Raw genomic sequence first — 12,715 nt, 5'->3', positions numbered from 1 at the left:
ACGCGCCCGGGAGCCCGGGGTTTGGACGCGTCCTCTGCGTTCCCTGGTCCTTCCTTGGGGCCGTTTTAGGCTCCACGGTCCGCTTCGGTAAGACGCTCCATTAAACCTCGCCCTCGCCTTGGCGCTCTCCTGGCAGGTTCTCTGACGCCGAAGGGTGATTATTACACAGCGTCCCGCGCTTCCTCACGACGGAGGCACACGCTTTGTGCGCTGGGACAAACACTAAAAATCAAATCCTCTCCATTGCCGTGAACAGTGTCCCCTGTAACGAGATCGTTTCCTCCTCTGCCTGTTGTGTCTATCCCTGGTGGTATCAGGGTCTCAGCACTCCCGTCCAGGGAGGCTCGTGCCCACGCGGGGGCCCTCCAGCGTACGGAGGTGACGGTGCCCTGGGGAGGCATCGGGCGACATGGGTTTCTATGATCAGGCATTCTGCTTGGCCACTGTCCCCTGAGCTTCGCGAGCCTAACAAATAGCCTGGATTGTGTGCTCTGATGCAAAGACAGTGGACCCTTGGCTCCTCGTCTTGGCTCCTCCTCCTGTAATGTGGCCGCACCGCTTACTGTGCTCCATGCTACGGACATTAAGACGGAGAAGTCACGTCCGTCTCATGGAGATTGAGGAGAAGCTTATTAAAAAGGTGTTTCAGTGCATCATATGTTATGCCAGCACTTTTCTCTCTCTCTCTCTCTCTCTTTTTTTTTTTTTAGATTTTATTGAAAATAAAAAAGTGCGAGAGTGAGCACAGATGGGGGGTAGGGGCAGAGGGAGAGGGAGAAGGAGAAGCAGCCTCCCCCTACCCTCCACCAAGCAGGGAGCCCGACTCTGGGCTGGGTCCCAGCACCCTGAGATTACAACCTGAGCTGAACACAGACTGTGAACCGACTGGGCCGCCCGGGAGCCCCTGTGCCAGCAATTTAATAGGTTTGGGGATGAGTTTTCAAGGAACTGTGGAGATGGTAAATAACTGAAATTCATTCTGAAGAAAATAAGGAAGCTGGTAGGTAGGCAGATGGGGTGCCTCGTTAGAGCCCCAGCAAAGCAGAGACTTTAAAAATATGTTTTGGAAGAAATTTCATACTGAAAAGAATCATCAGAGTCGCCCTGATGGTGAGAACGAGTCATTGTAGGATTTCCATATGTGCATTTATGGTTTAGGTACGATTTTATTTTCTATTTTATATGGCGAATTGAAATGTAAACTCTTAGAATTTAGGGCTTCTAAGGATCTTAATGTTGCCCTGGGAAGAACACTGATATGAAAGATGTAAAACTGTCCTGACTTTCCTGTGTGTGTTTGCAAAGCTCCATTCATGTAGCATCGCGGAGGAACGTGTGTACAGTTCCACATAATTGAGACTTGAAAAACATCCACACTGTGCTTCGTTATTTAACTTGGAAAAAGTTACTTTGGTTAGACGTCTTTCCAAAACGTATTGTGTAAAGCCTTGTCGTCAAAACCAGAATACTGCCCTCGTTTCAGCCTTCAATCGGTCGTCCTGCTGTGTCCTAACACGGTGCGACGTGAAAAAGCACCCGGCGCCAGTTGGGCTGGGCCTAACCAGCTCTTCATTTTTAGGCTTTCAAAATTATTTTGATATTTTGATCAAATTATTTTGATATTTTTCCTACTCCTTTTCTTTCTTTCTTTGCTTCTCTTTCCCTCTGTCTCTTTTCCTTTTAACATTTGTGGCCATCCTTTCTTCCTTTAGGGTAGGAGGACTTCTTAACCTGGTGTATCAACTGTATGTGAACTTTTACGTGCTTATTATATGTGTGTTTTTTCTGGGGAGAAGTTTCATAGCTTTCACTGGCATTTCGAAGGGATCTACAACGAAAAAAAAGGTTAGGAAGTGCTTTGTAGCAGTATTTTTTAAACTACAAGTTTCAACTTACTAATTAACGGGTGATGGAAGCCATTTGATGGGTTAGGACCAGCAGTTTTAAAAAAGTTTGTAACGAATAGAATTGAACAAATCCCATCAGTCTATCACACATGGTAAGAGTATTTAAGGTTTTGTGAAAGTCTTGTTTTCATATATGTGTGTATGTGTATGTAAATATACACACATACTTCATTGTGATGAAAATTTCTTACAATGAGTCAAACATTTGAAATACACGGCTGCAGGAGGGCCCCAATTTAGACACGTTGCTGCTGTTTCTCTGTATGTGCTGAGATGAGATACCATGTGCCAAGTTTATTAGAGATGTGGCTAAAGTGAAAGTAAGCAAGCCTAGGAGGATTTTCTCTCGTTTTTGAAATGTTTACAGAATTAATTACAGAGGCATATTTAAAGAGGAGAGTCAGAAGACAGGTCAACAGTGACACTGTTATGGTTATTGCCATCGAGAATGAAACACGGTTTTGTGGGTCTTGAAGGTGAAGACCACAAGCGGTGGTTTTCACCTCTGGTTACACATGACTTTATCTGGGGAGACTTAAAAAAAACAGGTTTTTTTTTTTTTCAAGATTTTATTTATCTATTTGAAAGAGAGAGATAGCAAGAGAAAGCCCAACCTGGGGCCAGGTGGGGGGCACGGGCCAGAGAGAGAAGCAGACCTCCCCCCTGAGCAGGGAGCCCGACCCAGGGCTCCTGAGGATCATGACCAGAGCTGAAGGGGACTGAGCCACAACTGGGGAGACTTTAAAAGATGCGAACGCCTGGTCTTTGGGTGGTATGTATCAGGGGCTTTTCTTCTCGTTTCTGAACTGCTGGAGGCACCTCCTCCAGGAAAGACTTCAGTCTTCACTGTGATCACAATAGGAACACTCAAGTATTACTTGGTTATTCACAAGGCATCTGCTCTGGAATGCTACAGATATCTGAAATATGAAGACGGAGATTGTTTTGACTTAGGAATGTTTGTACATTCTTGATTTAATGTCTGCCCTTGAGAAGTAAAAGATAAAGTTGCTAATCAAATGTGCCATTTGCAAAAAGGTAGAGCTTGTCCTCTTTCTCTTCTCTTTTTTTCCTCCCTGTTCCCTCCCCCTTGCTCCACTTCTCTCTCCCCATACCTTCCCCTCTTCACCCCTCCACATCCTTTTCCCCTCCTGGTCCCACAGGGCAGTGGGACTAAAGGGGGCTTTTCCCGTGTCATCGCCTGAGTACTTGGGGGTGCCCAGGGGTGGGAGCATGGAGGTGGTGAGCCAGGAAGTGGCCGAGGTGGTTAGGAGGTTGGTTACACCGAGTACATTAAGTACATCATAGAGCAAATACATACAGACCTACGAGGATAATGAGAGCCAGGCCTGTCTCTGTTGGAGAAGGTAGATAGAACCTCATTGGTAGAGAGTCTTGGCCATCATGTGGAAGGAGTCCCTTTCAGTGTAATTAGCTTAATGGGAAAAACATCCTCTGGATTCTAGTAGACGTTCCTCTGAGTTCTTTGGGGTACAGCGACAAGGTTGGATTGTGAGCCCCGTCACCTAAGTGGCCTGCTGGGAAATGAACTAAGCCTCCGGAGGCCTTTCTGTGGGCGCTGCTGGTCCTGGCGCCGTCTGAGCTCCAGAGTGCTCGACACAGGACACATCTACTTCTAAGTGAGTGGAACTCTTTGGTGGGGGGTTGGGGTGGGCGGCAAGGGATGAATCCTGTTTGTTGTTCCCTTTTGTAAAATTTTTATAAGCTTTTAAAAAAAATTTTATTATTTTTTTTCAACTGGGCATATTCAGAATAAAAAGGACACACAGCTCTTTCATGTACATTCCGGACTTTAAGCAACTCTGTGTCTTTTCTCCAACCCCTTAACGGCAGTGGCTACTTCGTGGGTTCGTTTATAGCATAAATGCGATAAGAAGATACCCAACTATAAGTAATATACAGTTGCTTGTGAAGAAAATAATAATAATGATGATGATGTATATCATGTGTAAGTGCAAATGTTTACTGATGTAAACATGGCCTGTCTGGTCAGTATTGTCCTGGATCCCCCGGAAGGAGGTGTGATCTGGTGCTGCAGTTACCTGAACGTAGAATGGGTAGTGGCCTACCGAGTAGAACTGTAAACTCCACCCAGCCAGTCAGCGGCTGGCGGGAATTCTCTCGAGCCTGAGAGAGGAGGACTATGACTGAAGCTTTGAGTTACTCGGTTGACACAATGTGGAAATATTTAAATCTTTGACTATTAGTGCACATCGACCGTTCAGGGAAGAAACTCAGAAAGGTCAGGTGTCATGGTAGAGGGCAAACCTAGTTAGGAATTCAAGACCAGAGGATTCGTATCTGAAACATAAACATAAAGAAACATGGAGAGATAGCACAGTTTCTTTTACTGTTTCCTTGTTAGATTCGTAAAGCTCGCGCTCAGCCCCTCTTCTGACTCATTGAGCTATGTTGCGGTGCCAGTAATTGTTGCTGGGTGACTTACCAGCTCCCCAAGTGAGCGGCCTGAAACAACAAGCATTTATTTGTGCACAGTTCTTCGGGATAGCAATTTATGCTGACTCTGGCTTGCCGTGCCTTCTGCTGGTCCCATCTGGGATCATGCTGCCTCTGACTTGAGGCATCTGGTGGCCTGCCCGGGGCTGGATGGCTTAGAATGGCTTCGCTTGTACGTCTGACGGTTGTCAGGCCATGCCCCTCAGGACATCGCGGCCGTCCACGTGGTGCGACCTCATTCATGTCAAGGCTTCCAGCCACAGCCATCAAAAAAGGGGCTCATCCTCCACGGGTACTTTTCAAGCCTCTGCTTATGTCGCATCTTATAATGTCTCATTGGACATTTGACGATCAGGTTACATGGACAAGGCCAAACTGAAGGGTTGGAGGAATAAAATATTCTTGCAAAGTCACATTCAAAGGGGTCTGCCTACAGGAGTGGAAGGAATTGTCCTAGCCATCTTTGCAAACAGTATCCCACGGTAGGAACCTGAGGGGGAAGGATAGAGCTTAAAGATTTGTTTAGTGGCAACACATGGCAGATAGGTCTAACAAGATATTAGGCACTATATACAGTTTACTTGCTATTATATTTCAACCGAAGGATAATGAGAGGAGAGTCACTTTTTTAGTGATGAACGGGCCATGGACATGTCAGTCATTCAGTTAACAAATATTTATGGGGCATCATTAATGGGCCACACCTTTTTGAGGTGATAGGGAAATTGCTGGGGAAAAGAAGCACACATAATTCCGTGTGTGATGAAAGTCGCAAGTCACAAAGAGCAACTTGTAATCCGGTAGTGTGGCTTTTGATTTTGAGTTTGAGGCAGCAGAGTTGTTCACTATTTAAGAATGCTACCGAGGCAGATTTTTATCAAGAATTTAGCCACCGTGAAGTTTGGCATTAAAGAACAACTTGATCATTGGTTTGTCTGCCAACAGCAAATATCTGTTTCAATCATTGTGTTCTAGAAACTACCTTAAAAAAAAGGAGAGTCATGTATTTTTCTACGGAAGAAGGCCACTCTTTTAATCAACAGATATTAAAAGAATAACCAGTCATTACATTTTCGTATCTACCAGTGTAGCTAATAATTCTTTTTTTTTCTCTAAAGATTGTATTTATTTATTCATGAGACACACAGAGAGAGAGGCAGAGACAGAGGCAGAGGGAGAAGCAGGCTCTCTGCAGGGAGCCCGATGTGGGACTCGATCCCGGGACCCCTGGGGTCATGCCCTGGGCTGAAGGAGACGCTAAACCGCTGAGCCCCCCAATAATTCTAGTATATTAGTTAGAAGCGATTGAGACACTCACCCAGTCTCCAACATCTCCCATCTACTTGCTAGGTAGGTTGGAGTGTGAAGAAACCTGCTTGAAAATGGGAAAAGTTAGAAAACTTGGGAGTCCTCTCTTGTCAGGCCAGATTAATCGTTTTTAGTGATAGAATGTCAGAAATAAATGTAGAAAACTTCGTGGGAACAGTTTTCTTTCACCACAGTGGTCTTGTCTGTGCTTGAGAGGATAAAAAAAGTATGTGTAGAAATGACCTGTTTAGTTTTCTGGGTTGGGGGAGAAGTCTTTAGTAATTCAAATAATTGTGATCTATGACAGAAAGAAATCAGAACATCCATACTGTTCTGTTTTCTGTTCTGTTCAATTTATGCAAAGAGCTGACAATCTTGAATCCAGTGGTGGCAATACCGGAAAAATCGGTTGCTCTAAAAATGCCACCTTCTGTTACATGACATTGGAAAGATGGGGGAAGTTAGAGCTGACTTTCCCCCCTTTTTTCTTTTACCTTTTTTCTTAAAATAATTTTTATTACTTACATATTTTTGTTAGTGTCTTCATCCCCCACCTCCCCACCCGCCCCCAGGCCCATGATGTTGAAACTGAAAGGAAAAATGAAGCCGGTAAAATGAGTTCCAGTTCCGTGACTCTTGCTCGTGGCTTTGTGCTGGTCTCTGTACAGAACGAACTGAACCAAACTACTCCTGCTGCCCGGAATCCAGATCAAAATGGAAGGGATGATTAATAATAGCGCAGTTTGTAGTGTGAGAGGGATAAGGTCTCCTAAAATACAGTACTGATTCCCTCCAAAATACATTTAAATTCCACATTAAATTTAAATTTGACATTAAATGTACTCTCCTTTATTTAAAAAAAAATTTTTTTTTAATTTATGATAGTCACACAGAGAGAGAGAGGCAGAGACATAGGCAGAGGGAGAGGGAGAAGCAGGCTCCATGCACCAGGAGCCCGACGTGGGACTCCATCCCAGGTCTCCAGGATCGCGCCCTGGGCCAAAGGCAGGCGCCAAACCACTGCGCCACCCAGGAATCCCTTTAAAAAGTACATTTAGGGGATCCCTGGGTGGCTCAGCGGTTTGGCGCCTGCCTTTGGCCCCGGGGTGTGATCCTGGAGTCCCGGGATCGAGTTCCGCATCGGGCTCCCTGCATGGAGCCTGCTTCTCCCTCCTCCTGTGTCTCTGCCCTTTCTGTGCTCTCTCTCTCTATGTCTATCATAAATAAATAAATAAATCTAAAAAAAAAAAAAAATAAATAAAAAGTATATTTAAATTCTGATGTTGCAGTGTGTGAGCTAGACTATTGAAGTCTGTTGTTTGAATGCCCAGGGGTAACCATGGCCCCGATGCGGGCTGCACGCCGTCTGAGCCCATAGGACAGGTGGATGGGCTAGTGCAAGAGCAGCCCGAAAGTGAGGCCCTAGTTGATAGGTATGGCTGTGGTTCAGGAGGAGGGAAGTCCTGAGTTACAGTGGAGGATAAAGAGGAGAGGAGGAGACACCAGTTTTAACTGGAATAAGGGACAGCATAGCTGTTGCTCAAAATTAGCTGTGGTTGGTGACAAATATTTTGGCAAGCATGACAGGACTGTGGGGGACTCTTATTCGGGATCACACGTTAATCTAGAGATTTATTTTTTTATTTTTATTTTTTTTAAGATAAGGATTTTAAGGAACTTAACAATTTATTCACATTGTCATAATTAACACAAATGGATTGATGCCATATAGAGGTCACATATCCAAGTCCTACAACTGAGTATTGGAGTTTTTTGGTTTTTTTTTATAAATTTATTTTTTATTGGTGTTCAATTTGCCAACATATAGAATAGCACCCAGTGCTCATCCCATCAAGTGCCCCACTCAGTGCCCGTCACCCAGTCACCCCACCCCCCACCCTTCTCCCTTTCCACCCCCCCCCCCCCCAGTTTGTTTCCCAGAGTTAGGAGTTAGAGATTTATTTTGAAAGGTATTTTCAATGTATACATCTGTGCCTTCCATTTATCAGCAAAATGAAGAAACCTTCTTTGATCATCTGTCTTCAGAGCTCTTAAGTATCCCTGAAAAGTAGGAATGGTCCAGCCGGAGAACCAGTTTTGTTTCTAAAAGGATGAAACTGAGAGACCCTGAGATTTAAGCTGTTAAAATACATCCTGTGTGATAATGAGGATCTTTTTTTTTTGTTCTTTCTTTTGCAGACGTACATTGGAAGTGTGGTCATATCCGTTAACCCATACCGGTCGTTGCCCATTTATTCACCAGAGAAAGTAGAAGATTACAGGAATAGAAATTTTTATGAACTGAGCCCTCACATGTAAGTGTGGTATTAGAGCAGTAAGTTTCTCTTTCACTGCAGAGACGTGTAGTTGACAGATGTGTCCAGCTGTTTCCTTTGAGTCTCGGGAAAATGTTTTCGTCATTTTTTAAAATTAGACGAAGGAATGTGAAAGTTAATTGTTGTGCCTTCTTTTAAATTTCCAAAAGGCAGGGTACTCCGTTTGGCGTCAGTTCTGTAAGTTCTGAAATATTTGGGTTCACTATGTAAAATATGTTCTGTTACGAGTTCTGTGTAAGTAGCAGCTGCTGCTAATTATTTTTGCAAATAAAACAAGAATGTACATTGTTTATTCTTTTAAAGAGCCCAAGCAGCATTTTCAGTGGGTTGGGTTAAGAAAGATCCCAAGTGTTGGGTTGCGTAATGGTTTTTGAGCAAAAAAGAATGAATAATACCTTCAGTTTATGGTCTTCACAGACATTGACGGTGTTCGCCAGACATGTGCATTAGGCCAATGGTTTCACCTTCCCTGAAGCTAGCCACGTGTTTGATTTTTTCTGAAGGTCTCTTGTTAGTGTAAAGAATTCCTGTAAATAACAACCTACCATAATTACATAGCGCCAAGGTTGGAGACCCCTGAGCTAAGGTAACAGAGTCTGTAGTTTTAGGTGTGGTCTAGCAGAAAAGAACTTTCTCTGTATGTTTGAAGATGATCTATGGGCTCGATTAATTTTGATAGAAAAAAAATCTAGTAATTAAAGCATATATATACCACAGTCTTGGATGTTTCTCCTGATAAGATAGCACATAGTGACACCTTTGGACTGTTTGGCACTAAATATTTAAGTAATTCCTGAAAATGGTTGTTAAAAGCTAAATATTTTGCCCATCAAGTGGATCGCGATTATTCTGTTTTCTTCTAGAAGCAGTAGATGTTGCAAGTCCTCTTGTTTCATTTTGCCCGGAGGAAAATAAAATGTTGAAATTTGTTTTATGAAGTTATCCCCGTAGTTAAGCCCCTGTCATTGAAATACTTTATTTGATGACTGAGTATTTTATTTTTTTAAAGGAAGATTTTTTTAAAAGATTTATTTATTTATGATAGACAGAGAGAGAGAGAGAGAGAGAGGCAAAGACACAGGCAGAGGGAGAAGCAGGCTCCATGCCGGGAGCCCGATGTGGGACTCGATCCTGGGACTCCAGGATTGCGCCCTGGGCCAGAGGCAGGTGTGAAACCACTGAGCCACCCAGGGATCCCCGAGTATTTATTTTAAATTCTAGGCCTTGAAACCGTGCTTCCCAAAGTAATATACTTGGATCAGGGATATTAGAACCCTGCAGGAGCTTGTGAAATACCTAGTTTTGTAGGCCTTACCTCTCCCAAGCCAGGAATCTACATTTTTCACAAGCTTTCCAGTTGATTCTTTTGTATGTGTGAGTATGAGAACAGGTTATCTTGGTTTGTATATTTATAAATATTTCCCTTTCCTTAACTGCTGATAGCAAATGGTGATCTTTATGCAGGTAGCCTTCCTATGAGAGTGGTTTGTACTTATTGAGTACTTATTCTGTGCAAGTACTGCTCTCAGTGCTTTACGTGGGTGATAACTCATTTTATTCTCAAAATAATTCTGTGAGGTAGGTCGTGTTACAAATGGGGGAATTTTCCCACAGCCACGCAGCTCCTGGGTGGGGAGCCAGGCTGTGAAAACAGTCATCTGCCTTTTTCGTGGTGGGGCCTCTGACTGTGCACTTTCAAACATACCCCAGGCCCTCTGCGGCTGCCCTAGCTGTGCCTCAGTCTGTCCCAGAGACTGCATGTCATTCTCCCGTTTGCAGCTTTAATCTCCTGTTCGGGGACGTTTAGATCTATATCAGATCTATTCTAGAACGCCAAAGTCCGTGCTCTGTAATACCTATTTTTACCCCCACCCCTGAAAGATTTCTAAGAGTCTGTATGGCATCACCACCCTGGTTTACACCCCTTACTTCCTAAGGACAAGAGCTATGATTAGCTGTAAAATGAATTTCCAGTGTGCTTAGAATACAGACAAAAATATACATTTTTTATTTTTTTAATTTATTTTTTTAATTTTTTAAAAAAATATATATTTTAAACTCAATGAATGTTTATTAGATTGAGTTAGGTGACAAAAACCTTTTAGCGTGGTCTGTAAAACGCTGTGTGTGGGGTGGGTGGCCCAAGGTCCAGGTTTACTTATTGAATCTGCATTTGCTAGATTTGTATCACACCTGCCTTCCCGTCTCTGCTCTTTACGCCCTCATCGCCCGCCTTCCCACCGGGTTGTGTTTGCACATTCCGTGCCCTCTGCCCAGAATGCTTTTCCCTCCCTTCTCCCCATGGCAACTTCGGTTCTTCCTTTGGTTCTCAGGTTGCATTGGAGCTACTCAGGGAAGGACCGTCCCTCACCCCTCCCAGCCAAGGTCAGATCATTGCCCTTGCCACAGTTACAATTTAACGGTGCTTTATGAGATTATGGTATTCCCGTCGGCCTCACCTCCGCCGGCTCACCCCGAGATTCTTAGCACCTCAGAGTAATACCTTAATGCTGAGAATATAGTGAACAGGACCTGGGCTTGAGTCCCAGCTCTTCTGCTTGCAAGCTGTGTAATCTTGAGCAAATGACTTGAAAAACACCCTAGACTCAGAAATTAAACAATCTGCTCTGTTCAATGGGAAAATAATTATTAACTCCTAGGATTTTTTTTTTAATTTTTTTTTTTATTTATTTATGATAGTCACAGAGAGAGAGAGAGGCAGAGACACAGGCAGAGGGAGAAGCAGGCTCCACGCACCGGGAGCCTGACGTGGGATCCGATCCCGGGTCTCCAGGATCGCGCCCTGGGCCAAAGGCAGGCGCCAAACCGCAGCGCCACCCAGGGATCCCAACTCCTAGGATTTTTGTGAGAGGTAAAGATCTAGTAGATACGTAGATAATGTAATTATCTGGTGTATGTAAAGTGCTCAGTGTGCAGCGGACCACAGCCTTGTGGGAAAGGAGAATAGCTGCTGTTAACAGTAATGCGTGTAATTATCGTAATAAGAAGTATGGGACACATTTTGAGCCTCCTCACATGCCCTTTCTTTCTTACCAGTTTCTCCTCCGTGATGGGACATTTTCCACTTCCTTTATTTTTTAATTTTTATTTTTTAGAGATTATTTCTTTCCTCGAGACAGAGAAAGAGAGAGAGAGAGCGAGAGAGAGAGCGAGCATGGGCAGGAGGGGCTGAAGGAGAGGGAGAGAAAATCGCAAGCAGACTCCCACCTGAGCCGAAAACCAGAGTTGGGTGCTTGATGGACTGGGCCACCCAGGTGCCCCCCACTTCCTTTTCCCTTCATTATTCTTTGTGAATGTCCAACTTTGATAGTGTCTGAAATAGGATCGGTGCTAGCTAGGTCTCCTCCTAAAGCCTAGTCTGACATTCTCAAATAGGAATTTTGCAGCATAAAGGATAAGGTGACCTTGGGCTTTTGATGTATTTTAGCCATAACTATTTCAAGAATTTGGTCCCAGTTTGGGTAAAAAACTGAAACAGCTGCCCAGTCCACCTATACTTTGAAAATTTTAGTTTACCCCAGATTACATTTGGAATTTAGTTTGACCTGCTGTTGACTGTTCATCTGCAGAAACATCCAGGGGGTGCCTGGGTGGCTCTTTCAGTTAAGTGTCTGCCTTCCCCTTAGGTCATGATCCCAGGGTCCTGGGATCCAGTCCCAAGTCAGGCTCCCTGCTCAGCGGAGAGTCCGCTTCTCCTTCTCCCTCTGCCCCGGCCCCCCTCTCGCCCCTGTGTGTGCACACACTCCCTCTCCTCTCTCTGTCAAATAAATAAAATGTTAAAAAAAAAAAAAATCCAGGTTATTTCCCTTATAGCTCATGTATTTTTGAAGGTGCCCAGAAATCATCCATCTTTATCTTTTTCTTTATTGAAAGATGATCTTTCAATTCTCTTTCTCAGATAATCGAAAAATATTTACATTTCATGTACGTACATGACATTGCAATAGCAGACGTGTATAAATGAGTAAAATGAGTATCAACAGTGGTTTCTTACCTATATTCCTTTCCAAGGCCATTTTATATTGTACCTGTTCTCCTACCCCCTTTGTGTTTGGAGCCACCCCTTGAGCACGGTAGCGTTGGGTGTCAGGCCCAGAGAAAGGAGGGCTCCGTGGGGCAGCCTAGGTGACACCCCTTGCTCTTCTGGTTGTGTAAGGAGCGCCTTTTGAATGTGATTTTGGTAAAATTTTATTTATTTGCCTGAGAGTGAGAGACAGACGGGACAGAGCACAGGCAGGGAGGAGGGGAGAAGCCGGCTCTGCGCTGAGCAGGGAGCCCGATGCGGAGCTCGAGCGCACCTGGGGCCCGACCGGAGCCAAGGCAGACCCTTACCCACCGGGCCGCAGGTGCTCCTCTGGTGTGAGCTTAAGGCTGTTTGCACGTTAGGAGTTGTCTGATGGCTCTCATGAGGACTTCGTCGGCGTCAGGCAGTCAGGAGCTGCGCTCCCGGAGAAGCGCCTCGTACCCCAGCCGCGTGGGGAGGCAGGAGTGACGGGAAAGGCGAGGACCCCCGTGAACGGCTTGATTTCCCTCCGCCCAGCATAGCCCGTGCCAGGGCACCCCATCCTTGTTCTCCCAGATCCATGGCCCTTTGTTGAGTCGCGGCCCCTTGACCTTGCACCACTGGCTACGGCGTCTTACTGTCCTGTGGATCTTCCCAAAGTC

The 12,715-nt window shown here is 44.7% G+C and overlaps 1 protein-coding gene across 11 annotated transcripts in view; it reads left to right on the top strand.

Annotated features, from left to right (window-relative positions):
* The window catches only part of MYO1B (myosin IB), a 173,304-nt gene that overhangs the window by 43,324 nt on the left and 117,265 nt on the right, over window positions 1–12,715 (top strand). For 7 of the 11 annotated variants that reach the window (XM_072742206.1, XM_072742207.1, XM_072742205.1 and 4 more), the window contains exon 3: window positions 7,893–8,008. The exons of the other annotated variants lie outside the window; for them this stretch is intronic. In XM_072742206.1, coding sequence (XP_072598307.1) covers window positions 7,893–8,008 — 116 coding nt within the window. The remainder of the gene's footprint in view (window positions 1–7,892; window positions 8,009–12,715) is intronic. 11 annotated transcript variants of the gene reach the window in all.

The sequence above is a fragment of the Vulpes vulpes genome, chromosome 16 (genome assembly GCF_048418805.1).
Source record: "Vulpes vulpes isolate BD-2025 chromosome 16, VulVul3, whole genome shotgun sequence".
Classification (NCBI taxonomy): Eukaryota; Metazoa; Chordata; class Mammalia; order Carnivora; family Canidae; genus Vulpes; species Vulpes vulpes.
This window is presented reverse-complemented; position numbering and strand designations above follow the sequence as displayed.